The 25,999-nt window shown below is 49.4% G+C and overlaps 9 protein-coding genes across 11 annotated transcripts; 6 read left to right on the top strand and 3 right to left on the bottom strand.

The window, feature by feature from the left end:
* Nucleotides 1-1,148: 1,148 nt before the first annotated feature.
* Nucleotides 1,149-6,448, bottom strand: DFL_006773 (uncharacterized protein; the record flags this gene model as incomplete). Of its 2 annotated transcripts, XM_067636255.1 has the most annotated exons (3): nt 1,705-1,803; nt 1,872-6,229; nt 6,349-6,448. In XM_067636255.1, the coding sequence occupies 3 exons, from the start codon at nt 6,446-6,448 to the stop codon at nt 1,705-1,707; spliced, it is 4,557 nt and encodes a 1,518-aa protein (XP_067487891.1). The 2 variants fall into 2 exon arrangements, with proteins under 2 accessions (XP_067487890.1, XP_067487891.1); XM_067636254.1 differs by lacking the exon at nt 6,349-6,448 and having other exon boundaries at nt 1,149-5,678.
* A 1,215-nt stretch (nt 6,449-7,663) lies between these two features.
* DFL_006772 (uncharacterized protein) lies at nt 7,664-10,527 on the bottom strand (the record flags this gene model as incomplete). Its single annotated transcript, XM_067636253.1, has 7 exons — nt 7,664-7,669; nt 7,739-7,779; nt 7,831-7,888; nt 7,973-8,638; nt 8,712-9,906; nt 9,975-10,237; nt 10,522-10,527. 7 exons carry the CDS (start codon nt 10,525-10,527, stop codon nt 7,664-7,666), a joined length of 2,235 nt encoding a protein of 744 aa, XP_067487889.1.
* A 2,669-nt stretch (nt 10,528-13,196) lies between these two features.
* Nucleotides 13,197-14,263, top strand: DFL_006771 (uncharacterized protein; the record flags this gene model as incomplete). Of its 2 annotated transcripts, none has more annotated exons than XM_067636251.1 (4): nt 13,197-13,559; nt 13,611-13,977; nt 14,037-14,171; nt 14,244-14,263. In XM_067636251.1, 4 exons carry the CDS (start codon nt 13,197-13,199, stop codon nt 14,261-14,263), a joined length of 885 nt encoding a protein of 294 aa, XP_067487887.1. The 2 variants fall into 2 exon arrangements, with proteins under 2 accessions (XP_067487887.1, XP_067487888.1); XM_067636252.1 differs by lacking the exon at nt 14,244-14,263 and adding an exon at nt 14,233-14,243.
* A 757-nt stretch (nt 14,264-15,020) lies between these two features.
* DFL_006770 (uncharacterized protein) lies at nt 15,021-16,322 on the top strand (the record flags this gene model as incomplete). Its single annotated transcript, XM_067636250.1, has 1 exon — nt 15,021-16,322. The coding sequence occupies one exon, from the start codon at nt 15,021-15,023 to the stop codon at nt 16,320-16,322; it is 1,302 nt and encodes a 433-aa protein (XP_067487886.1).
* Nucleotides 16,323-16,762: 440 nt separating this feature from the next.
* DFL_006769 (uncharacterized protein) lies at nt 16,763-17,857 on the top strand (the record flags this gene model as incomplete). Its single annotated transcript, XM_067636248.1, has 5 exons — nt 16,763-17,023; nt 17,090-17,098; nt 17,156-17,225; nt 17,281-17,680; nt 17,773-17,857. 5 exons carry the CDS (start codon nt 16,763-16,765, stop codon nt 17,855-17,857), a joined length of 825 nt encoding a protein of 274 aa, XP_067487885.1.
* Nucleotides 17,858-18,113: 256 nt separating this feature from the next.
* DFL_006768 (uncharacterized protein) lies at nt 18,114-18,497 on the top strand (the record flags this gene model as incomplete). Its single annotated transcript, XM_067636247.1, has 1 exon — nt 18,114-18,497. One exon carries the CDS (start codon nt 18,114-18,116, stop codon nt 18,495-18,497), a length of 384 nt encoding a protein of 127 aa, XP_067487884.1.
* Nucleotides 18,498-18,716: 219 nt separating this feature from the next.
* Nucleotides 18,717-19,988, bottom strand: DFL_006767 (uncharacterized protein; the record flags this gene model as incomplete). Its single annotated transcript, XM_067636246.1, has 3 exons — nt 18,717-18,867; nt 18,921-19,558; nt 19,617-19,988. 3 exons carry the CDS (start codon nt 19,986-19,988, stop codon nt 18,717-18,719), a joined length of 1,161 nt encoding a protein of 386 aa, XP_067487883.1.
* Nucleotides 19,989-20,490: 502 nt separating this feature from the next.
* On the top strand, nt 20,491-21,880 carry DFL_006766 (uncharacterized protein; the record flags this gene model as incomplete). Its single annotated transcript, XM_067636245.1, has 2 exons — nt 20,491-20,647; nt 20,706-21,880. The coding sequence occupies 2 exons, from the start codon at nt 20,491-20,493 to the stop codon at nt 21,878-21,880; spliced, it is 1,332 nt and encodes a 443-aa protein (XP_067487882.1).
* A 528-nt stretch (nt 21,881-22,408) lies between these two features.
* DFL_006765 (uncharacterized protein) lies at nt 22,409-25,201 on the top strand (the record flags this gene model as incomplete). The annotated part of the gene is made up of 1 exon (XM_067636244.1): nt 22,409-25,201. One exon carries the CDS (start codon nt 22,409-22,411, stop codon nt 25,199-25,201), a length of 2,793 nt encoding a protein of 930 aa, XP_067487881.1.
* Nucleotides 25,202-25,999: the final 798 nt, after the last annotated feature.

Here is a 25,999-nt window from a genome sequence, read left to right as displayed (position 1 = left end):
TGGATCAGGGTATTCAATCATTTAAAGGAACAAGGATATAACGGAGCGGTAAGTCCAACAGTAACGTTATTAAGACGAAACATTTGGGCAGCGGTATTGCAAAAGATCGAGGGAAAGGTGTCCTAAACTATGTAGCACAGGATAAATGAAATATTCAGGTACAAACATCCCAAGAAAGGTTTGAGGTTTCATCGATGTTGTGTTCAGCGAGTTTTTGGAGTCAAGTCCGTGACAAAATACCACGCAACACGGTGCACGATCCCGAATCCAAATAATGGCTGGCTTCCACAACGCAACAATCTCGACCAGAATCACTGAATATGAAGTGCTCGAGGCTACGCATGCGCGCAGCACTTAAACTAGACTGTCGACTACGAAACTGCGGACTGCCAGCTTGCTTATATATTATTACCAGACTGGGCCGAGGATAAATTTATAAAGCAGACAAAGTGACCTAGCCCAGAACTCGAGGGCTTTTTATTTCCGGTCTCGCAAGCCAGATGATATGCACTTCATATATATCAAGTTTATTGAGCTTCAATTCGGCTAGTTTATGCATACACGTTTAAAGTTTTAATTGATTGAATCCTACCGAAAATAAGGCAAAAAGTCTAGGCTCCTCTGGTCTCACGTCGGGCTCCTCCTGTAATAAGGTTCGAAGTCAGATTGGCACCAACCGTCCCGTGCATCCGTGGCGTTCATTGGTTCTAATTAAAATCAAAGTAGCTAAATTCAGATGCTAGTATACTGCCTCTCGGCTCTCGTCTCGGCTCTATGACGTTTTAACGTTAAACAGCTTCTGACTGCTTAGGTAATCCGCCGAGCACAATGATCTTCATGCTTCGCAATCGTGTCTAGAGCTAGAGAACTGGCGGCAACAAAGCCAAGGGGCTTTTCTTTAATCCGTGGGCTTAAATCCGATTGATTCTGAGGTTTATACTGCTTAGAATTTATGAACACTCTACTATTATATTGCAGAATAGGAATCTCTAGCAAATACAATGTTAACATATAGATTTCTCAACGGTAGTGATATTGACAGCTAGAGGTGTATACAAGAAGATTTCTAAGTTTCATTGCCCTATACGCTTGGCTTCGAATTCCGGCCGCTTTAATTATTTGAAGGAGTATAATATTAATATCGCCTTCTACACTAATTCCACTTCATTCGGCTCACTCATTCCCTGTCTACTCCTTCTTTTCGACCCCTTCTTCTCGGTCTTCTTCTCGGTCTTCTTATTCGTCTTCTTATTCGTCTTCTTATTCCCCCTTTCTCCGTCCTCTCCGCCCTCTCCATCCCCTCCGCCCTCTGGCTCCCCCTCTTCGTTTTGTCCTTCTGGATCTTCTTTATCACCGTAACGTTCCGATACATAGTAATTATGTTCCAGCATTACACTGATTCTCATCCGGTTTGTTGTTGGATTATCATCCACGAGGATGCTATTAATATGTAGTCGTCCCGTTTCCTGAGGGAATCTGAGGATCATTTTCTGAATTGCCATTATCTCCAATGAAGCCAGTAGAATGCTCCACATTTTTTGATTATTTACACCCCAACTCAAATGTGTATTTTCCCGGAAACGGTGTCGTCTCTCTTCCAGTATAAAGAATTCAGATCCCACATTAGTCCTGATGACTGAGGATGAGAGGGGGAAGTTTCTTCTTGCTCTTCTAACTGCCTCGGCTGTATTTTCTGACACAGTATCAAGTAGGATATACTCCAAATTCCAGCACAAAGGCTTGATTCTCTGCCAAGCTATAAGGAACACACCCGATAAGATGTCTGTTTGCCGGTAAAAAGCACTATCCCCATATCCTGAGCCAAAACCAGATACCCCTCTCAAGATTATGGTTCCCGCAATGCGACCAACCGGCACCCCCACCTCCTCTAATTGTGAGCTACCGGTTCCCGCGACAATCTGGCAGGCTGTGTCCTCAGCTTGAGGGCGGACATGCATTTCATAGAAAGTTTTACCATCTAAAGGTGGCAATGCGACCTTCATGTCGCGCCATCGCATGTTGCGCGACTTTCGATTGGTTGATCCGCTGATTTTGTCTAATTCGAGCCTGATAGCTTGAATCCATTCCTGAGTATCAATAGCTAATACCCCTGAATCTTTGGTTACTTGTAATTCTGACGCCTGAATATCAAAGGATTCTCTGTTAAATTCTTCATCTATCTTGTCCTCTACCTCGCTAAGTAATCCGACCGTTAAGGCCTCGTCTCCATCAGCCAGCATAAGTTCTAGTTTCCTGTCTTGTGGATCCTTTCCCTGGGCCTCAGCATTACGGCTGGTCATCGTGAGAGGGGTCCTAGATTTCTCGATTATAAAGATCATTTGGAAATCTGCGGCATTATTACGGATATTTTCGTCATCGCCCTCCGTTCGTCGTATTGCGATGCGAAAAATAAGCAGCTTTTGGCCCCACCTTGCTTGGTTCATTTGCTCCTGGAAGCTGGAGAGCATAGAAATGAGAGCCGATGTTTCCGCTAACCCCGAAAGAGATACCCAAAGTCTTTCCATTCTCCTGCTCTGTGCCCTAGCTGCTGTCCTGTGCAACGCTAACTGCGGCAACCGTAGGTATCTCGCATTACGCTCAAGGGAGAGTAGTCCATCATTAACTAAGTCGTTGTATTTTCTATAAATTTGTTCTAGAGCCATTCTTGATTCAGGCAATACCTGCAGCGCAGTGAAGACACGCATTCCTACTATACCTCGACGGACGGCATCTCGGGCGTATTGATGTTTCTCAACAAAGTCCGCATTAATCCATGCTGCATACATAGCATCGGATAAATGGTTTACGATAGTACCAATGTCAGCGCGGTTTCCCTCCCCTGAGAAAGGCGTGTTTATAAGGACTAAGTTACCAGCAACGGATGGAGATGTTGCAAAATCATATCCCAGATTCCCTTGACTCCGTTCGTGCAGAGACCAGGTTTGATACCCTGTCCTGACTTTTTCTTTAGCGAATCGTTGAACAAAAGTAGATGATAGGCCCTTCAGCAAATCATTGTCTTCGAGGTAATAGGTTATTTTATTCCATCTGCGGTTATCAAAAGGACCCTGTCGTACGATAACATACTTCGAGAGATGATCGCGATCTTTTTTATCGTCATATACATAGTTACGCCCATTCCATTCTGGATCGTCAAACTGAGCACCCAAAATTCTTTCAGTAGCTTGGCCCTTGGCTCCTCTCAAGAATAAATTCTCAAGCAACGACGTAGGCTTGAACATCAGCTGACCTTCTGATTTAGCGTCAGATTTGTCGTCGCCAAAATCAACATGGATGAAATGTTTGTCTCTATCATCAATATGAATACCGATGTGGATGGCCTTTATCGTAGGACTCGTGAGAAATTCGTCTTTTTCCTCAAGAAAATACTTGACCGCGCCACCTTCCATCGTTGTGTAAAACAATTCCACATTTTGATTCCAAATCGCAGGAGTGTCCCTTTTCCAGGTTATAATCGGGTTTGCCTCGTCTAGGAAAACCTCCAAGGCTGATACGGTCTCCGGATGTATTGTCTGGAAAGTTATTCGGGAAATTTGAGACCACCCTTCTTGCGAAAACCATGTTGCGAAGAGAACGGTTCCAAAATTTATTTTGAATTGCCCTTCAGTATCTGGGTCGAGAACACTTGGAACAAAGTCCTCTTCATCTACAGGAATACCATCCTCTGCGGCCTTAGCTTTGCCTTTCCCCTTTTCACCCTCCCTCTTCTGCACCTGATAGTCGATGAAGAGAAGATTCTTTTCTTGAGACGACATAGCAGTGTAGTACAATACTCTGTATGACTCGGCCCCGACAAGGTTTTGGGTAGTCTTGATCCGAGTATAAGAAGGACCGCCAGAAGGTATATAATGAACACGTTCTCTGAGTGTTGGTAGAAAAGGATTTTCAATGATAGATAGAGACGGGTAGCCGACGGCTGAATAAGATAAGTCAAGCTTGGTGCGTTCAAGCTCAACCTGGGCCTCGGAAATAGGCATGGGGAAGTCGTGTAGTCCGTTGGGGGCGTAGTCCGCAAAGAGATCTAGCATATTTTGATCTTCGTCCGAAAGGCCAGCTCCACCAAACTCAAGATCATCTCCCGGTCCCGGGAGAATACCGAACTTCTTCACCCTGTCCCATGCTTTCTGTATACGGAAAGTATTTTTATCTACATTAAGATGCAGATCCTCTTCCTTAATGTTGGTCGTAAGTTCCACCACTACCGAAACGCTATTCGAAGACCATGTAATAACTTTCTCCGATATGGATAAGGGCTGGTGGAATGAGAAGTGAATAGCAGCTATGTTGCATGATCTTAGACCGGTCACGTAGGATAGACACATCTCAGCTATCGGCAAAATGGCCGGGGTTCCGATTATCGCGTTCCAATGCTCTTTCTGGCGATCGTCTTCTAGCTGAGAGTAAGTCAAAGAGAATTTCTCTGGCGTAGAACCTTGAGACTTCGCCCATGAGATATAAATTAGCCTTAGGACTATTAGGGTCTTTGGTTCTTCGATTCCCCATATCGTTATATATTTTAACGGTACTGCCGGTATGGCTTGGTAGTATTTCATATTCTCGGATAATCCTAAAGGACTAGGTTCGTCATGGTCATTAGAACCGATTCGCCAACAGTGATATAGAAGATCCTCTAGCTTCTCCTCTTGGTATACACTTCTTTCCCATGGCCAACGAAACGAGAAGTGCTGGTTTTCGGCAGATGAGCTTGTAATAAGCCTCAGCGTTGCAGGAGGCTTGTGAGATTGGATTATCTCGTTCAGGTTCACCTTTCGATAGCTGTGTCTGTTGTATACGATCGGTCCACGTTGAGATTCAGCGTTACCAAATGTTGATTCAAAAGCACCCAATGAACTTTCTTGCATTGTAAGACTTCGTAACAAGTCTTCGAAGGGATACGTCTGCAATCCGCTCCAGGAATAATCTATCTCATAGTTTTCGGGAAATGGCGAGGAATGCTCGAGTGGGCGGAAATCGTGGCCCGTTAATACCATGCTTAAAACATTTATTTCGGTGGCCTCAAGGTCATGTTTTGCCTTCGCGCCTTTTTTTACCGCGTTATCATATATGGGCCTCAATAGATTAGGGTGTTCCCCATTCCCTTCCAATTCCTGGATAACCTGCGATACATCTCCAAGGCCACCGGGTCCCAGGCTTTTTGGTGATCCTGAGAGACCTTTCACTCCCAAAAGAATGAATACATATTGGCCTTGATCTGACGGGGGAGATAAGTACGTATAGATCTCTTCTACGTCCGCAAAGTTCAACTCCTCCATACGAGAATATAGCAACTTGACACATACTTCAATTTCATCAGTGCCTCTGACAGCGTCCCATATCTCAGCTTCCAGGGTATTTTCGTTAATTGGTGATGTAACACGTAGATAACGTTGGCCGCCGATTAGTTTCGCTCGACTATGGGCTTCTGATACAATATTTATAGTGTCCGGGTTGTGGATGTTGTACAGGGCGATGTATCGTAAGGGGTTGGTTTTCGTGTCGAGTTTAGTAGCCAAAGCCCAGTAATTATACCCTTCGTATAAGATAATTGGTGCATTCACGCTGACCTGAAGCTGGTTATGCTTCCAAGGATTATATTCTCGCGTCCCCATCTTCTCGTAATTTACGCCGATATACCCATTATGCAGGGATACATCCATTTCGAATATTGCGCGCCTGTTGGGGCCCGCAGACGAGAATACGTAATCGGCTGGTCGACACTTCTTTTGAGGATCTCGGATGACCTTTTGGAGCATTCCAAAAACTCTAAGAACCTCTTGCCCTGGGCAATCGAAGGCTTGTTCAGGATTCCTTTCTTTTTGAGCAACTCGTTTGATACCTTCGGGAAGTGATTCTTTATCAAGAGGCCAGCCACCCTGTATCTGCATGCGAAAAGACAAAAAATTTTGGGCAGAATACTGCCCCTGGAGCATCGCAGCTTTATATAGCCTAGATGGAGGGTCATCTTGATTTTTAGGTTGTTTCGAGGGAGGTTTCTCCGTTTCATCATCGCTGCTCACTGGGCGTTTATCCTTATTCGTGTTTGTCCGTTTATGGAGGCGCAGAGCGTTTGAATAAACGCCGAACCTACGATACCGCTGTTGCCCCAAGTCTCCTTTATCGGCTCTGGGCCCCGAGACTTTTGAATGGTGTGGAAGGAGGGTCGGCCTAGGGTCAAGGGATGTAGCTGGGCCTTTTTGTTTTGAAAAATCTATATATGCTTTTCGTGTTAGAAATTTTGAACTTGTACGGCTGTCTCTTTCCTTCTTTCTATTTTTGAAGCCTGGTATCCATTCTCTAACCAAAAATGGTACATCAAGATGGGCTTACCTCGATGTTTTCCGGAACCCTTTTCAGGAAGGCTAAAGACGGTAGCCAAGAACAATAATTGGAGAATGCATAACAAGATGGGGCAAGGGAGCCGAGACATGGTGCTTGCTATGAATCCTATCGATCTTGACGGGGTTCGAGGCCTGTGATAGAAAAAGATCGAGGTGTCTAGGTGGATACATGTGATTGTAGAGGATATAATATCTAGGATCACCAGTATATTTTAGTCTCAACTTGGGCTTTGGACAGAGGTCAGTTATATATATACTTGGTCTCGTACCATATATACTTTTGAATTTGAGGGATATCTGGGACCATTTCATATCTTAAGGTGGGCGTAGCGGAGCTGGCTATCTAATTACGCAGAGCAAGGCCTCGTTTCGGACCCAGCAGCCCCGTGAAACTGCGAAAGAAATCAAACCTGGCCTCTTACCTAGTGCTCCTTCTCGAATATACTGCGTGCAACAAGATATTTCACAAGACTGTAAAGCTCCGGGACACCTAGCACCAACACAGTGGCCAACTAGCATATAGCTGGTAACGAAGCTACTAACTTGAGCCCTCGAATTCTCAAACATGCATTGACCACAGTCGATTGAGAACAGGGGGGTAAACGTCATAAACGGCGCAGCCTCGAGAGCTCCAGATCCGCGGAAATTTATCACGATTATAGGTATATAAGAAAATATTTTAAACAACGAGCAAAGTTTAAATGTTTTTGGTACCCTTCTGAGAGCTTTAAACCAGGCTACCTATCCATTGATCAATTCGGTAGTTTGCTCGTGACCTCAAGACTGGTATTTTGGTGTTGGGTGTTGGATTTTCTGTCTTGGATGTGTGCGACCAACTATAATTTGCAATGAAGTCAAGTCAACCTATTAACAACCAGTACCCTCCGCCTCTAAAACTCCATCCTTACCTATGACACTAACGCTACGGTGGTAGTTGCCAGATCTAGTCTATATCTGTCGTCGTGAAGGCTTCTTTTTGCCTAGTATTGTAACTCTACGTTTGGAATATAAGCTTCGTCTACCGCGCCTTTGTCTGGGAAAAATACCACAGGTTAGTTTGTGCATTCAGATGTACCAAACAAATTTGTCTATTCAATAAGCCGAATATTTTGTCGCCCGGTGGTCGAGGAACTAGTCTACTTCTCTTTAGAACTTTCTGCAATCTTAACACTCAAGAAGTAAGTCGTAGCAATGGCTAAGAATTCATTTAAGTTATATAACATCTGAATTGATATCTGAAAACGCTTGAACAGCAAGGAACAATTGAAGTTATAGACATAGCCAAGGAGCTTAAAAAAAGGAATTTAAAACTACTCCAAGCAAAAAAACCTTAAGATCAAGTTGAAAAAGAAGATCTCGAGATCAAGCGTATAACATACTGAAACCAAACCGCACCCAACCGGCCAACCAACCAAACCAACTAGACATTACACCGCCCTTTTCTTCTCTAAAAAACGGAAAACTTATTTACCAGCCTTAATTGCCTTGACGGTATCAATGATACCAGCAACAACGGAAGGATCAGCGAGCTAGAAAAGGTTTAATATTGTTAGCCTTATATCCTCTTTTATCGGAACTACAAATATCACGAGATGGAGATAAAAAAAACTTACGGTGCTAATATCACCCAACTGATCTTCCTCACCAGCTACAATCTTTCTCAAGATACGTCTCATAATCTTTCCGGACCGTGTCTTTGGCAGATCGACAACAATGTAGATAGCCTTAGGAGCAGCGAATGGGCCAATAGACTTTCTAACCTGAAGGACAAGTTCCTTTCTTAATTCAAGTGTATTATCATACCCATCCTTGAGGGAAACGAAAGCGTTAACAGCCTGGCCGGTAAGTTCTTCGGCAACACCAACGGCGGCAGCCTCGGCAACAGCTCGGTGGGTAAGAAGGGCAGCTTCGATTTCAGCAGTGGACAATCTGTGGCCGGAGACGTTGACGACGTCGTCGACACGTCCTCGGATCCAGTAGTAACCGTCGTGGTCACGGCCGGCACCGTCACCGGTGAAGTAGTAGCCCTTGTAGACGTTTAGGTAGGTATCCATGTATCGGGTGTGCGAACCCCAGACGGTACGAGCCATGGATGGCCATGGTTGGGAGATGGCGAGAACACCTTCGACGTCGTTTCCTTCCAAGACTTTGCCGTTGATGGGGTCCAAGATCTCGGGCTTGATACCGAAGAATGGGAGGGTGGCGGAACCGGGCTTGGTTGGGGTGATACCGGCGAGAGGGGTGATAACGTTGGATCCGGTTTCGGTTTGCCAGTATGTCTAATATCATTTTTTTTTTTTGTCAGAATTGGTTTATAGTTAAGAGCTACGGATTCGGATCGGAGATACTCACGTCAACAATGTGGCAATTTCCCTTTCCGACCTTCTCGTTATACCACTTCCAGACCTCCTCGGCGATCGGTTCACCGACAGATCCAAGAACTCTCAAACTCGACAGATCGTGGTTGATATACTTATCACCAGCCTTCTTCAACAATCTCAAAGCAGTTGGAGCAACGTAGAACTGTGTAACCTTGTGCTTCTCAACGCAATCCCAGTATCTCGAGAAGTTTGGATAAGCTGGTGTACTCTCGAACACCAACGTACTGACACCGAGCAACAATGGGGCGTAGACGACATATGTGTGACCGGTAATCCAGCCGACGTCACCAGCGGTACCCATGATGTCGCCTTCCTGGAGATCGAAGACGTACTTACCAGTTGCAGCAGCACCAAGGAGATATCCGGCAGTGGTGTGCATGACGCCCTTTGGTTTTCCAGTAGAGCCGGATGTGTAGAGGAGGAAGAGGGGATCTTCAGAGTTCATGGACTCCGGAGCGCAGTATGATGGGTATTTGGCGGTTTCCTCGTGCCACCAGAAATCACGGCCCGGGGTGAATGGGACGTCCTCATTGCCAGTTCGCTTGAAGACAAGGACGTTCTTGACATCCGGGCAGGACTTGAGGGCATCGTCAACGATCTTCTTGGTACCAATGACCTTGCCACCACGCTTTCCCTCATCAGTTGTGATGACGACCCTGGACTCGGCGTCCAAGATACGGTCTCGGAGGGATTCCGAGGAGAAACCAGCGAAGACGACGGAGTGGACAGCACCGATACGGACGATAGCGAGGAGAGCGACGATAGCCTCTGGAATCATGGGAAGATAGACGGCAACGGTGTCGCCCTTGCGGACACCCATCTGCTTAAGCACATAGGCGCACTTGCAGACTTCACGGAGGAGTTCGCCGTAGGTGATGACACGGCCTTGGTTGGGTTCGTCAGCTTCATAGTAGATAGCTGGCCTGTTCGGGTACTTGAAGGCCCATCGGTCAACAGCGTTGACGGAGGCGTTCAAACGACCTTCTGGGAACCAGCTGACATCGCCGAATTCGAGGCTGCCGTGGAGAGTGGTCTTGAATTCCTGGTCCCAATCGAGGAGCTCATTGGCGAGCTTGCCCCAGAACTTTCCTGGGTCTTCAATGGACTCCTTGTACATAGCATGGTACTCCTCGATATTCTTCAGATTTGGTGTTCCTCTGTGCTTCCTATAGATTGCAACGAGTTCAATTGGTATCGAGTTCGCCGCTGAATTTTGATATCATAGGAAACTTACTCGTGGAAAGCAGCTGGGACCTGGTAGGTCTGAACATTGTGGGCCTCGATGACCACCGGGGCCACCCCATTTCCATTAGTAGTAGCAGCCATGTTTTCAGTAGTGGTAACCGTCGGAACGTCGGTAGCTATAGCTTTCTCTTTAGAGACACCGTTGGTAGCGCCGTTCGTAACACCGTTGGTAGTTTTCGAAACACCGTTTGCCTGTGTCTTCACTGGCGACTTGCGTGCCGACTTGCTGCCGACCTTGCTCTTGAATTTTTTCTAGTCAAAGAGAAAATTGCGGGGAGTAAGCTTAGGTTTTTGTGCGTTCAACCGCGAGTGAATTCAAACGATTCGGGCTTAGTGGGGCGAACGGTAAGAAGTGGGTGGTTTGGAATTGGCAATGCAAATACGTAAGAACTGCAGCAACACGGGAGTACTTGACACCACAAGCTTGCAGACAACTATCACGACTTGATATTGGATGAGGATGGAGAGGAAAGGAAGGAAGGCGAGGAGGAAGAACAGAAGGATCGAAGGGACGGGGAGGAGAGGGCTATATGTACCCACATGGAATCAATTGTGGCCTGCCGACTGTATAACCACAATGGATCCGGAGCTCAAGATTGCCTTGCCACTAGCTGGTTCGGGCTGGGCAGCTGCTTGTTCTGGGGCCGATTTGCAACCGAACGAAACCTGTTGGACGGGCGCGCAGAGGGCGAAATATCCCCGAGCGTATGTTACCGCACAGAGGGGCCGAAAAAAGGGTGGGCAATGCAATGCACGGAAAAGTGCGGGGTGGTTGCAGGGGGGCAAAGGTATAAGACCCTAGGCTAAAATCCCTTGGCTTGTCGCTTGCTTGCCCAAGGAAAAAAGGAAGCTTGTCGGCAATGATGCAGCGACTTGGTGGGCACGACGGATGTATGGATGACCGACGTGCGTGTAAACCGTGTAAACGGGCCAAGAAAAGCGGTCAGCAGTCTGGAAGAGATGTGGAGGACCGTTGATGCGCAGGTAAGTATCAGGATGAGAACAAATTAAATGGCTCTTTGCTTCCAGCGGTTTTTCCCCTTCTGCGGTGTCACAATAATATATTCCCTGTCCTTTGTATTTTATTTTTTGAAGGCACTGCAAAATGGGTCCTTCGAGATATTAGAGTTGCTGCCGGGCGCGCTGTTTTCGTCGTTCTGGTCGATTGATATATCCGAAGTCCGAAGTCTCTCGAATCCCCAGTTCCAACCGGCGATTTGGAGAATGCAGTGGGGGATGTTCGAGGTTCGAGGGATTCGGATTCGGATTCAGGATCCCACGAAGCTGGAGGGATGCCTGGCGGTCCTTATATACCGCTCTTCCTACTGAACCTCGTCACACAGTTCACAATTTTTAATCGTTTTCACTAGATAGATTACAAGAAAAAAAACTTAACCTTACCCCTCCTTTCCCTCGAATCAATTTTGCATATATTTCTGGCAGAATTAATGAGATGCATGTTCAGATTCCAGCTAGGGTGTAGGGTGGGAGGTCTGTAGGGTTGTGTGGCAGGAAGCTGTCACAGTCTGCAAATGCAATTGGAACTTTGATTTGATAGCTTGAATTGCGCTGATATCCCCGGCAAAGCAATTGGATCACCAGGAGGAAGTCTCTTTTTTTCCGCCAAAGGCATGTGCCAGACTCCGCCAAAAGCCAAATAAAATAAAGAAATAACGTATTTCGGGGCAGTGGCCGGGTTGTGGGGATCTGGGGTCAGGTTTTAACCAAGGTCAGTGCTATGTCACGGGTGAAAGGCGTCTCCGTTTGTCCGAACGCAAATACCGTAGGATTTTATATCATGATGAAACCGACCCGCGAGGTTATTGAAAATGCCCCAGGTTGAGCACGCTATGCTTCGTAGCAGCCAGGGATATGTGACAATAGATAGGTTAGAAGGAACGGGCATGGCATCGGTAACCTTATCCGGAGGAATACAGGAACGATCAGACCCTCTTTGCTGTAGAAAGCCGTCATCGTGGTCTGACGCCATGCTTCGTGCCGTTGCATAGATCCATTTCAACGGTTGGGAAGCCGCGGACTTGGACGATATCATTGCCATCGTCGCACTTGACCGCCGTCCGTTCCACATGGCCCCGTCGCGAGCCGTACAGCTGTTTCGCACGAATTCTTCATAGGATTTAAAATTTTCGGCGGCGAACCGAAATTATTCCAACAGCTCCACGGCTACGGCTGGCGGACGGGTACGATCATGCGTACATGTACCTTCAACGTGCTTGACATGTTTTTACTGATCGGCTGGCAGAATGATGGAAGCCAATCGCCGTCGATGGCTAAATGGGTTATTAGGTCGGAGATCTTATATGCATGCCTTTTGCCTACCTAGTAGTAGTGCCCGTTACCGTTATCGTGAGGATGCGAAGCGGGATATGCATGCCGTAATAAAGCGATGTCAAATTTCAGCATGGCATGGCATTGCAGCTTGATATAGCTAGCCGCAGGGTTCCTTCGAAACGCCGAGTATTTTCAACCGATATCAGATGCAAAGGCAATGTGTAAGATAGCGGTCGGGTCAAAGAATCGATCAATATTTGGTCTGTGCATCTCGGTCTATATTATATCTTGTCTCCGAGTTGGCCATGAAGGATCCTAGAAAATCCGGAGAGGCATTGTCGATGTCGCACAAACAGGAACAACATTACGTATTAGTGCTATACGGCCCTTAGTGTCTGCAAGCGGCTTGCGAACGGCTGCTATCGAGTCCGGACCTGCATAATTAGTCCATTCTACGGAGCACAAGGACCCTTCGACGGGAGTTTGGTTAGGCACACTATGTCGTAATCCCGGTGCTGCGGTGCCTGATAAATATATACTAGATACCAAGTACCTAATCGATACGAGATTTTGAAGCCATCGTAGAATGATATATCAAAGCTTGGACACTTGACGGGACATTCCGCACGCACGCAAGTCCAGATGACAATCCGGGGTTGTAATTGGGTGGCCAGCTCGAGACCCGTCCTCTGCACAAAAAGTGGCGCCAAGACCGAGATCCTCGATCGGTCGCACGAAACGCGTTCGTTCGTTTTCCCATCTCCAACTCGCATCAACACAACCAGCCGCCCTCAGCCATCGACACGACTCCACCTCCAACCGAACTGCGACCAAACCATCAATACTCGAATCAACCACCTCCCCCTGCGACCATCCGTCGTATCGATACTTGATCGACCACCCCTACAAAAATCCGAAAATGCCTCCAAAAGCTGCCAAACAAGCTCCTCCTCTCTACGAGGTCAACGAACGGGTCCTCTGCTTCCACGGTCCTCTTCTCTACGAAGCCAAGGTTCTCGAGATTAAGAATCCCGGCGAACCGGGTGCCAGCTACAGCTACAAAGTTCACTACAAAGGATGGAAGGCCACCTGGGACGAATGTGTTCCTCAGGACCGTGTTCTTGGGTGGAACGATGAGAACCTCCAGAAGCAAAAGGAGCTACGAGAGGAGCATAACCCGAAGAAGAAGGTCGAGAAGGACAAGAGGCCAGCTCATGCTGAAGAACCAGTTGTTCCGACCGTTCGAGGCCAGAAGCGTGCTCGAGAAATGGACATGGATAAGGTACGTCACCCTGTTTCTTCCGATAAAGGAATACACCTGACAGCCTACCAGGAGGAGGACTTTATCAAACGTCACGAAATCAAACTCAACGTCCCCGAGATCATCAAGTCGCTCCTTGTCGATGACTGGGAGAACGTTACCAAGAACGGTACTCTCGTCAAGCTTCCTCGGGATATCACCGTGACCATGTTCTTGAACGATTACTTCGACGCCACCGAATCCAACTACCCTGTTGGGAGTCAGCAACGACAATCGTACGAGGAGATCATCCAAGGTCTTAGAGCGTACTTTGACAAATGCCTCGGAACCATGTTGCTCTACCGCTTCGAGCGCGACCAGTACAACGAGATCAAGAAGCAGTGGCCGGAGAAGAATATGTGCGACTTGTACGGGACCGAGCACCTTCTCAGGCTCTTCGGTATGTTTGATTCCAACGTATATTGGTATATGCGGTAAGGGAGGCTAACCGGAGCGCAGTCACCATGCCGGAGCTCATCGCCCACACCAACATGGATACTCAGGCTGTCAACTCCCTCCGTGAGCACCTGGATAACATAATGCTGTTTATCTCGCGGAATCATGAGAAGTACATCCTTTCGGAGTATGAGCAACGTGCGTAACGCTTCAAACCCCTTATTATTATCCCCCTACCTTGAAACTCACCGTTTGACAGCTTCATCCTAGCGCTCAAATACTCTCAATAATGCCCGTTTCTTCGGATCGGGTTTGATTCTCTTTACCGTGGTCTGTTTGTCCCGACTTATCCTATGGGACTTGTTTCTAGACTGCTCCGGGACATGTGTTCTCCACATTTTTCTTATTTCGATCTCTTTGTCGGAGCTGGTTTGGTATTGCAAGGTCATTCTGCTGCAGGTTTTTCATACGGATTCGACCATGAGCCTGATATAGGATCGAGATTGAGACTCAAATATTACTCGAATGGAAACCCGGGTTTCTTTCCAATAACACATGACATTACTGCCGGCGTCTATTCATGCGATTGCATTGTTATTCTTCTTTTCCTTTTCATTCTAATGTGTACTATACGTTCCCCCCCGTCGAAATACCCGTGTTCCTTCTGCCCCCCTGCGTGCTTTTCTAATCGCTTCAGTACTTATATATCGTCTTTTTAATGAAAAATCGTCACGACTTATTTTTCTAGCTCTGTCGCATGCCAAACCCGTGGTATAATTAGCCGTGACAGGGGAGCTAAACCGTTTTGCAATCGGCGGGGTCGAATCAGGTGCGTGGTAAACTTTTTTTTTTCCTGCGTTGCGAAACTTACAAATTTTTTTTCCGAGAAACCGATAAGCTTCGGCAGACTTCACCTCAACCGTCTATAAAAAACTTTACCGTTTCAATTCGCCATCCCAACTGATATCACAATTCTCGGTTCAAACATTCACATTCATTCACCTATAGCTACTTCAAATCGAATAAATTACAAAAAGATAGGTCACGATGACCTGCACATCCTGCACAACCCGCATCCTCCGCTCCCTCATCACAGACATCCCCTCCACGACCACCTACAAAGCCCCCGGGCGCCTCGCCCGTCTCCCCAAAACCACAATCCGGCACACCTCCTCCTCAGCCCCCCGTCACCAAAGCGTCGACTTAAACAGCGTAAACCTCGACACCAATGCCGCGGAATCGGCAACCGACTTTCTAGGAATGTACTCTTCCGCCAAGAAGAGTGCAAATCAAGAAGCATTGGCGAGATGGGGTAGTTCTTGGAAGACGGAAACGGATTTGAGTTCTATGAGGGATCATGAGATACGGATGCCCGAAAGTAGCGGGGGGGGAGGGGTTGAGAAGACGGAGGGGATGGAGGGGTTCAGCTATCTCGATGATTTCAAGTCCTTACCCGCTAAGGGGTCGAAAGATGCGAAACCATCCTCGAATTCTTTTGCGTCTGATAATCCACCGTTATCATTCGCTTCAAACCGTCGAAGACCTCGTGACGACGACGACCGTATCCCCCACTCCCTAAAATCCCAATTCCCGACCCGCTCCCCAAAGCCCTCGGATGCTACGCAACCGCCCGACGAAATCCCTTGGGAAAACCCAGATAATATTTCCAAAAAGATATCAACCCCCCACAACCCCACCGCGAACGCCTGGAAAGAATGGTCCACGCCCGCCCTCTGGTCCCACGCCCGCATGCAAGAACTCTACAAACCCCGAACGCTAAGCAACGGCATCCGGATCACCAAACACGCCGCATTGACCACAAGCACCGGGCAACTAAGCTGGAACGCCTCGAATCCTTCTTCGTCCTTGGATAAATACAAAGAACTGGCGGGAGTGCCCATCAATCACTCCAAAAAAATCTACGACAAAGACACGCCGTTGTGGAAAATCCACATGGAAAAAGTTAAAGCGAAACTTAAAAACGAGAGATGGAATCCGTTCAGCAGGCTTTCCCCCGCCGCCGTCGCGACGTTGAAGCAATTGAAGCAGGAAAACCCGGGGATGACGGTGGAGGAGTATGCGCCCATATTTAAGATTTCGCCGGATGCGTTGAGGAGGATATTGAAGAGTAAATGGATGCCGACGCCGGAGCAGGAATCGGATAGGAACGAGAGGTGGAAGAGGAGGGGGAAATCCATCTGGCAGAAGTGGGAGGAGGAAGGGTTGGTGCATAGGAAAGGGGGAAAGAAGGAGAGGGAGGAGAAGAGGGAGGTGGAGAGGGAGGAAGAGAAGAAGCAGAAGGGGTTCGTGGTCAGCAGGGGGTTGAATCTGAAGAATAGGATTTTATAATCTTTCAAAGGTAGCGAAGTCATGAGCGGGATTTGATTCTTGAATTATATATATTTTGTTTTAATAATCTGTATTTTATATTCACACCGCCTTCCAGCAGACTGGTAAAAGCTACTGTATATGATAGTCGAAACAGCCAATCAGAAGACCGCCTTATTTAGCCGACTGTCCAACCCAGCCAATTGGCCCGGTTCGTATTCAACGACGAGAACCCTGTCGACTCCAAAGACCCGGAGCTGCTGCTCGCAAGAAAAGATCCGAGAGCTACGATGGTCACCGGTAAAGTTAACGCGCAGCGAAACAGAAGAAAAGGAAAAAGGAAATAGAATACGCTGGAACGATTTTTCTCGAACCCTTCCTTTTCCCATCTTTTTCTCGAGAACTGTCCTTCTCCTCCATCCTCCTCCGCCGTCCACGCTACCTATCGTAATTAATTCACGATGAAGCTCTCCACCCTCCTCCCCCTCACGCTCTCCCTCGCCGCCACCGCCGCGAACGCGCAATGGGACCAACTCCAACAGCTCCTGAACCCCGGGAGCGGTTCCAAATCCGCCGGAGAAAAGATCGACCCGGTACCAAACGTGGTATACCCGATCGACCGGGAGAATTATAGAGATTTGTTGCAGCACAATGATTTAGATTGGTTGGTGTTGTTTACCACCGGACCCGATAGCTGTCCGGGGTGTGTGCTTTACGAGACGGTTGGTACTTTCCATCCTTTCGGATGATTTTATCGTACGGGTGCTGATGTTTGCGTGGAAGGACAGACGTTTAATGTAAGTTTGCGATACAAGATATGGCACGTGGGTGGTGAAGATGTTGAGAGGGAATAGGAAACCGTCGCTCTGCTTCAAGAGAACAACAAGATACACTTCGGCCGTGTGGATTGCGATGCCGAAACAGGTACGTCCTCTCCCTTCGTAAACCTCGACCGCAACTACTGATATAGCGTACAAAGTAATCTGCTCCATCTTCGGCGCCTGGGGCTCCCGCGTCTACCACATAACCCACACCAACCCCCCCTCCAAATCCTTCCCGGGCCTCAACGGCCACAATACCCACCTCCACCCAGTCCCCTTCCACCGTCCGGGTACCGAATCCCCACCTCCGGTCGACTCGGACGGCCAGCCCATCAAGGACGCAAAACCTCCACCGCCCCCACCGGACGCAAGGTGGATAGCGGAGGTGATTAACGATGAGAAGTGGAGGGGGTTCGACGAGTGGACGGGGTGGACGCATCCGTTCGATGGGAGTTTGCAGATTCCGCTTTATCAGTGGTGGTGGGTCGTGGGGCTTTTCGCGAAGGTGCCGCCGATGGCCATGATGGTCGGGATCGGGTTGTTTTCGAGGTTTATTACGTGAGTATTTCTCTTCCCCCCCCCCAATATATATATATAGATACCTTGGGTGTCTGCTTGATCGAGATCGTGCGTGCTGACGTGGGATGCAGAGGACGGTTTACGGGACGGGTGTACGCGAAGAGGGAACAGCAGGCCGCGGCGACGGCTCAGCAGGCGGTGAAGAAGAAGAATTGATCCCTTCTTTGGCTTTGATCGGAATTTGCATTACAAAGTCCTTCGGTGATTTTTCGTTCGTTTCCTGGTATACATGTAGTTAGTTCGTAATAAAAGAAATCATTCATTTCGTCCATCTATTTACAAGCGGTTGATATTGAGGCTCTTAACCGAAACAAATATCACAAGCAGAGCCTCTCCGAATCGCCACAACTCCATGTAAACCTTCCATCCTCAACCTCTCCAACCTCGAATCTCTACACCGAAAGCTACAAAAATGCTCCGCCGCCGCCTCCCCTTCCTCCGCCAAATCCGCCACCTCACCACCTCCCCCTCCCCGAATACCACCTTCAAACCCTCCCCCTCCCCCCCGCGCCTCCCGAAAGCCGACCAGGAAACCTTCGAATCCCTCACGAAAGCCTCGATGGGTGCGTTCTCCACCTCTCACGTCCAACCTCCCGCTCCATCGACGGATCCCAGGGTCGATACGGAAGCCGAAGACCTCCTCGCGGAATTGAAACACAAAGATCTGTTGACGGGCGGCGAAAAACCGTTGTTCGAGGGGGATAGGAATCCGGTTACCGGTGAGGTGGGGGGGCCGAAGACCGAGCCGACGAAGTACGGGGATTGGAGTTTCAACGGGCGGGTTACGGATTTTTAATCTTTTTTACGTTTTTTCACGAGCGCATGTTGAGCGTCCGGGGGGGGGGGTTAAAGGGATGATTTATGATCGCTATAGCTACGTCACCGAGAGTGTAAGTTAAGGGCTTGAAAAACAAAGACGCCATTTGCCATGTAAAATAAATCTAAAAGAAACGCCGGTCGAATTTGCGATTAAAAGAAAAAAATGCAATGCGATGCATGACGGTCGTGAAATGTACTAGCCGGAAGCAGCGGTCTCCGGCCTCTTCGCCAGCAACGCCGGTCCGACTTTGCTATTATTCTTCCTCCCGATGGCCTCCGAAATCCACGCTCCGACCTCGGAGACCTTTTCCAAGTCCACTCCGGTCTTCATGCCCACGCTGTGCAGGCTGCCAAAACAATCAGCAATCATATAACACGAGAGCAAAAAGAGGGAACTCACAAATACACCAAATCCTCCGTCGCCACGTTCCCCGTCGCCCCTTTGGCGTACGGACACCCCCCCAACCCCGCAACGCTACTATCGAAAACCCTGACCCCGTTCGCCAACCCCACCATGCAATTGACGATAGCCTGACCGTAAGTATCGTGAAAATGACACGCCAGCTTCTCGACCGGCACCCCTCCCTCGATCAACGCCTTCATGAGCACATCGATGCTATACGGATTCCCCACTCCCGTCGTATCCCCCAACGAAACCTCATAACACCCCATCTCCAACAGTCTCTTCGTAACCTCCACGACTTTTTCGGGAGGGGTGTCACCGGAGTAGGGACAGGAGATCACCATGGATACGTACCCACGGACTTTTATTCCGTTTTCCAGGGCCTTGGCGACGACGGGGGCGAAACGGTCGAAGGAGGTCGAGATGCTGCAGTTTAAATTTTTGAGGGAGAAGCCTTCGGATGCCGAAGCGAAGATGGAGATTTCGGAGGCACCCGGGTGGGGCGGTGGGGTCGCGCGCGGGAGGGCGGATTCGAGGCCCTTGAGGTTGGGGACGAGGAAAGGGTAGGTCACGGGTTGCGGGGCTGGGGGTGGGGATCGGAGCAGGTGGGTGAGGATCGAGGTCGAGTCTGCCATCTATGTTTCATATCAATCATATATCATAATGAAAAGAAGACGGCAAGGGAGTGAATACCTGAGGGACCCACTTCGGGGCCACGAAGCTACCGGCTTCGATGACTCTCAAACCGGTGGCGCTGAGCCGCTCTATCAGTGAGATTTTCGTGTCCAGCGGGACGATGGTCTTTTCGTTCTGGAGGCCATCGCGGGGACCCACTTCGACGATTTTGACAAAGTCTTTGCCATCGCCGTCCGACGATGAGGTTTCGGAAGAAGGAGAGGGGGTATTGTAGTAGTAGAGGTCTTTCACCGAAGCGAAGAGACGGGATTGGGCGAGGGATCTGGAGGGGAAGAAGGAGGGCCGTAAGGAAGTCGAATACGTCGGAGATGTTGTGGCGCCGCGCAGGGGGGCCAGCCGACCGAAGATGTGTTTCGAGGCGCAGAACATTCTTCTCGCTCTCCTTTCCTTTCCTTTCAACAAAAAAAAATAAAAAAAAGGGAAAAAGTAAAACAAAGTACAGAGGATAAGACCGAAAAGGAGTGGAAGTCTTGCGATTAACGGTACAGCGTACGTACCGTGGTAGTCTAGAGCGCAGCGTACGGGGGAGAGAGAAGGAGGAGAGAGGAAGGGCAGAGGCTGATTAAATCGCACAAACCGAATCCTGAAATCGAATCGATGAGAATGACATATTAGCACGGAAAACGACACAGCAGCTGAAACCAGCTAGTTAACTCAGCCTTTGTCTCGACCTGACTTTTAAATGTTCAGTCCGAAGGTAGCCGGCCGAAGTTAACAGTCCGATTGGTCGGTGAAACGTGGGGTAGTTCCTGGAGGGGCACCGCTGCTTCCGGTAAAAAGTTTTACACGAACGCTTCTCCGACAACCAACCGTTTTATACAACCACCATCGCCGTCTGCAAGTCCGGAAGGGACGGTATTTAAGGGACAAAATGGATATCGGGGAGCCATCGGGACTGCAGCCGGAAGGTGCGCCGGTCCAGAAGCAACCCCGCCGCCGCTTCATCGGAAAACGGGCTGCGGCCGAACTGCACAAGGCCAAATCGTCAACCGATGATGTTCAAGTCGAAGATTCCATTACCGTTCAAGGTATCTAACACCATATTCATATCATTATATATATTAGAAGTCGTGTTGACGATAATAGTAAAACCCCGCCGCGCCGCTGCCGGTACCCGCAACCAAATCCCGGACTCCATCCTCCGTGACCCCCTCCTGACCTCCGCCATATCCCTTCTCCCCTCGAACTACAACTTTGAACTCCCCAAAACGATCCACAACATCCAAAAATCACTTGCCACCCGCGTAGCCCTCCAACTCCCCGAAGGTCTCCAAATGTTCGCCTGCACCTTATCCGACATCATCACGCAATTCACCTCTGCGGAAGTCCTGATCATGGGAGATGTAACCTACGGTGCCTGCTGCATCGACGATTATACCGCCAGAGCGCTGGGTTGTGATTTTTTGGTACATTACGCGCACAGCTGTCTCATCCCTTCGGATGTCAACAGGATCAAGACGCTGTACGTGTTCGTTAGCATTGATATCGATGCGAAGCATTTCGTTGCCACCATGGCGAGGAATTTTACGGCTGGGAAGCACGTGGCGATCGTGGGGACGATACAGTTCAACGCTACCATTCACGGCGTGAAAGCCGAATTGGAGGAAACGGCCGGTATCAAAATATCCGTACCGCAGATATTACCTCTGTCGAAGGGGGAAGTGTTGGGTTGTACCGCTCCGAAACTTTCGAGTCAGAAGAACAGGGACGGGAGTACGATCGAAGGAGTCGATGCGGTGGTTTACCTCGGAGATGGAAGATTTCATTTGGAGAGCGTGATGATTCAAAACCCCGGTTTGCCGGCATACAGATACGACCCCTACTCCCGAAAATTCACACGCGAAGAATACGACCACGAGGAAATGCAATCCCTCCGCCTCTCCGCCATAACGCAAGCCAAATCTGCCAGGAAATGGGGGTTGATACTGGGAACCCTGGGGAGACAGGGAAACCCCAATACGCTATCGAACCTGGAGGATAGGCTCAAGGAACTCGGGATCGAATATGTTTTGTTACTGCTGTCGGAGATATTTCCGGGCAAGCTGGCGATGTTTGGGGACGTGGAGGCTTGGGTGCAGGTCGCCTGTCCCAGGTTGAGTATCGACTGGGGGTATGCTTTTCCCAGGCCGCTGTTGAGTCCTTACGAGGCGTGGGTGGCGTTGGGGAAGAGGGAGGAGTGGACGAGGGAGGGGGATGGGAGTTATCCGATGGATTTTTATGGGAAAGAGGGGTTGGGGAGGAGCAAACGGTACACCGCGTAATACTTAGCTTTATAATATATCCATCGAGATATCCATCTCGAATAGACATCCCTATCGAATTTGCATTTTTGTACGATGCGGATGCGACAGGCTCTGATTGGTCAGTCGAGGGTGAACTCCCGTTCAGGCATCTAAACCGAATGCGGACTAGCGGCCTCCGATTAGGTGACTCAACAACACCTGAACCGAAAACACCACAGTCCTGAAGCTCACGATCCTTTCCCCAGGCATGCCTGAGTGCTTTTTTTTCGTGTCAAGCCGTGACTCCGGCGCTCAGGAGTCCTGAAGGTGTCCTTCGAGGTGTTACGGTCAATCGAGCTGAGGAGAAATGTAAATCGATTGGGTATAAATATTGCATTGTTTCCCCGGCTTGGGGACTTTCTTTCGGCATCAGCATCCATCACCGATATTCTATACATCTACATCTATATATACAACCCTCTGAGCTTATTTCCAGAGGACGGTCGAAACCACACTTTCGCTAGTCGCCGGTTTCGATCCCGATATCTACCTACTTGAAGGTATAAAATGGCAATAACCCTCCCGACCGCCACCCGTCGCCTCCTCCGCGACCTCTCCGAACTCCGCTCCTCCCCCGTCTCGACCACCGTCACCGCCCACCCCCTCGACTCCGACATCTACCAATGGCACGGCAACCTCCACCTCTCCCTCCCCTCCCACGCCTTCACCCTCCACTTCTCCATGCTCTTCCCTTCGAGCTACCCGACCCACCCGCCATCCCTCCTCCTCTTCACCCGTCTCCCCCATGAAAACGTCCTGACCGCCGTCGGAGGCTACAAAGTCTGCCTCGACATGTTGGACGAAAGCATCGACGGGGAGTACAAGGGATGGTCGCAGAGTTATTCCGTACGAAGCATTCTGATGCAGCTCGAGGCGTTTTTGACGGATGAGAAGGAGCTGGTTAACGTCAGGCTCGGGACCTTGGATGATGCGAGGCGTGACGCTGGGGTTTTCAAGTGTGGGAAGTGTGGGAGCCGTGGGGGGAAACCGTGGCCGGGGTTTCCGAGCGAGGAGGAGGTGAAGAGGAAGGTTGCGAGGGAGGTCAGGAGGCCGAAGATCGTGAGGAGCTCGAAGGAGAAGACTTCTTCCGAAGGGAAGAGGAGGGCCGGCGGAGATGGTGAAGACGGGTGGACTTCCGTTTCTAAAAAACCGCACGTTGAAGAAGTCCCGGCGACGAAGGAGAAACCGACCGGTCCCGACTTCTCAAAAGCCGCCGGAAAGGTCCTCGTCATAAAACCGGGCCATCGGATCAAACGGGCCCCGAAGCTCGTAGCCCTGAAGGACCTCGAATCCATCGAAATCGCAAAACCATCCGAATCCCGTCCCGCACCCCTCGATGCCATCTCGGATGGTCCCCGGGAACTCCACTTCAAACGCATCGAACGCGATAACGCCGGTCTGTTCTCCACCCTCCCCTACGAGATGATGCTCCAAATCCTCCTCTCCGGCGGCCTGACCGCAAAAGATATCCTCTCCCTCAGCATGACCTGCAAACACATAAAATCCTTCTGCACGGACGGCTACTTCTGGAAATCCTTCTTCCACCGCGTCTACCCCCGCTCCGACCTCGTCGCCTCGAACCTCGACGACTGGCTGCTCGCCTTCGCCCAAGAAAGCAACTTTGCCGGTTCCGAAATGAAGTGTTTTGCTTCAAAAGTAGGCATGGATGAGGATGTCCTCGGAGTTCCGGTGGATTGGACGGTAAACCCCAAGACCAAATGTGTGGATTATATCTACATCGTCGACTCCTCGGATTTTTTGAGCAGGAGTGCGTTCCACGACGATAAGGTCAGGAAGACGACGTGGAATAAGGAGTTCAAATCCTGGTGTCCCATGTTTCTTACCGAGGAACATTTCCAACGGGCGTTACCGGATATCGAGGAGTTCATGGTGGAGATGTGTCCCGAATACGGGACTCGATTGTTTCAACCCAGGATGGTGTTGGACGTCATTCCGAAGATGATGAATACGCTTGTCGTCTTGCTCATGGACAACGGGGAGAAAATCTCCAGCAAAGCCATCGAGGGGTACTTCCTCCTCCACCGGCTCTTCCGCGCCCTCCTCGTCGAATTCCCACAGTTGCAGAAGGAAATCGACGAAAGGATCCGAAGGGTCAAAGAAAGCGAGGAATCCCGTACAAAGTCCGTTCTTCCGAACTTTGGAAACTTCTTACCGTTGCTTTCCGTCAGCGAGAAGTATACGTGGACGACACCGGGCCTGAGCCGTGCCATCATCGGTGAATTCTTCGACAGACAGGTGATCTGGACCGCAAGGGAACATCCGAAGGTCGTTAACGTACCAAAGTTTGCGCCGAGGAAGGTGGAGGCTAACGATAAGTACTTGAGTCTTTGGTTGGGGTGCGGACAGGTTTCCAGGAGACTTTTGGTGTTTCACGTAAGACTTCTTTATATGATCCAACAAAAGTCCGGGGGAAACTACATGATGGACGAGATTTCCACGGCGAACGATTTGTTATACGGACGCCCTCCGCGGCGAGTCGTCGAGAAATTTCAAAAGACGGTACAGAAGATCATGACGCTGGAAACCTGGCCGGATTTCTTCGACGGGATGTTCGTGAAACGACCGACCCGGGCGGAGCTGACGGCGGTGTTGCAGCAGTCCGTCAGGAACTCGTTGAGGAAACGGTATCACCGCGCCGGCATGGATTTTTCAAAAATCCAGGCTAGCGGGGTGTCTAGGATCCTGTTGAAGGGACAGAGTTATTCCGTCCCTCCCAACTTGAAGAAGTTGGAGATGAAGGAAAGTTGGCGCTGGGATTCGAATTCCGGTTCCAACTATTTGGACGCCACCTGCACCGTCTTTGGCTTTAACGACCAAATGCTGGATGAAGTCTCGTACTGCTCCCGTCTGGCGTTCTGTACCGACGAGAGCAATAGGAACAAAACCGCGGCATTACGCCACTCGGGCGATCAGATAGACCGCACCATCTCCCGCGGAGAACACACGATAGAAATCGACCTCGAAAAGATCGGAAAGGTGAAAGAAGTGAAGAGTTTGGTGTTTTGTATGAGCGCTTGGAGAGGTGCCCACCTGAGGGATTTCAAGAGTCCCGAGGTGGCGTTGGTGGATAAAGTTTCGAGGGTCGAGATGGCCACGTATAATTTCGGGAGCACCAGGGGGGCGAGGTGGGGGGAAGAAGAGCGTGGTCATGGCGGTGCTCTACAGGGGGTTTTCGGCGGGAAGTGGGAGTTGAAGGCGGTGGGGGATATCGGGGAGGGCGATTTGACGAGGGCGGAGGTTTTGAGGGAGGAGATGGGGAGGAGTTTGAGGAGGATTTAGTCATCTTCTCTTCTCTTTTCCTTTCTTTTCTCCCTTCGGCTTTCTTTTGTAGATACCGAGTAGGACATTAATGGAAGGTTCTATACGATTATCTTGTAGATTCGTGTTGAAGGTTCCCGAGGACCGTAGTTTATGTTCTAGACCAAACCCACAAAATCAAAACCTCTTTATTGAGATCTTTCCTCTTCCCCTCGACGCTACTCCGCAGGTTACGTCTTCGACCTGACCGCTCTACGGGAAGGTATTCCCATCAAAATTTCGCCGTCTCCGTAGTATTTCCTCGAGAACGCACGCGATACCACGACCAATATGCGACGTGCGTTTACTGCTCAAGTAGCCATCCCGGCCCGCAAAACTCGGTTACCTTGGATACGCACCGAAAGATACAGTAGGGTATTGCCGAAAACGATCCACTCGATCATATATATCTTGCTGCGTACGTTCGTACCAAACTATATACCACCATCTGATGATAAACTGCCAGTCTTGGCATGCGATGAGATGCCAGAGAAGCCCGAAATCGCACCAACAGAACAGCGAATATCAAAGATACTTCGAAACCATCCACGATGATGGTGCCGATCCGAAGACATAGATGTATACATAGCCAGAGAAGAGGAGAATGAATTCGAGGGCACAAAACATTCGAAAGCTACGGGAGACAAGTTCGTTGCGAAGAATGTAAATTTCCAATGTGGCCGTGGCGGCTAGCGGTGGAGATGCAGCTGAGGGCTGCGTGCATAAGTTTATAAATTTCATTACTAAATCTTTTTATTTCTGCGCCTGGACTTTTGAGGC

The sequence above is a fragment of the Arthrobotrys flagrans genome, assembly GCF_004000055.1.
Source record: "Arthrobotrys flagrans strain CBS H-5679 chromosome Unknown unitig_8, whole genome shotgun sequence".
Lineage (NCBI taxonomy): Eukaryota > Fungi > Ascomycota > Orbiliomycetes > Orbiliales > Orbiliaceae > Arthrobotrys > Arthrobotrys flagrans.
The sequence above is the reverse complement of the archived record's forward strand: the minus strand, read 5'-3'. Positions and strand labels throughout refer to the sequence as shown.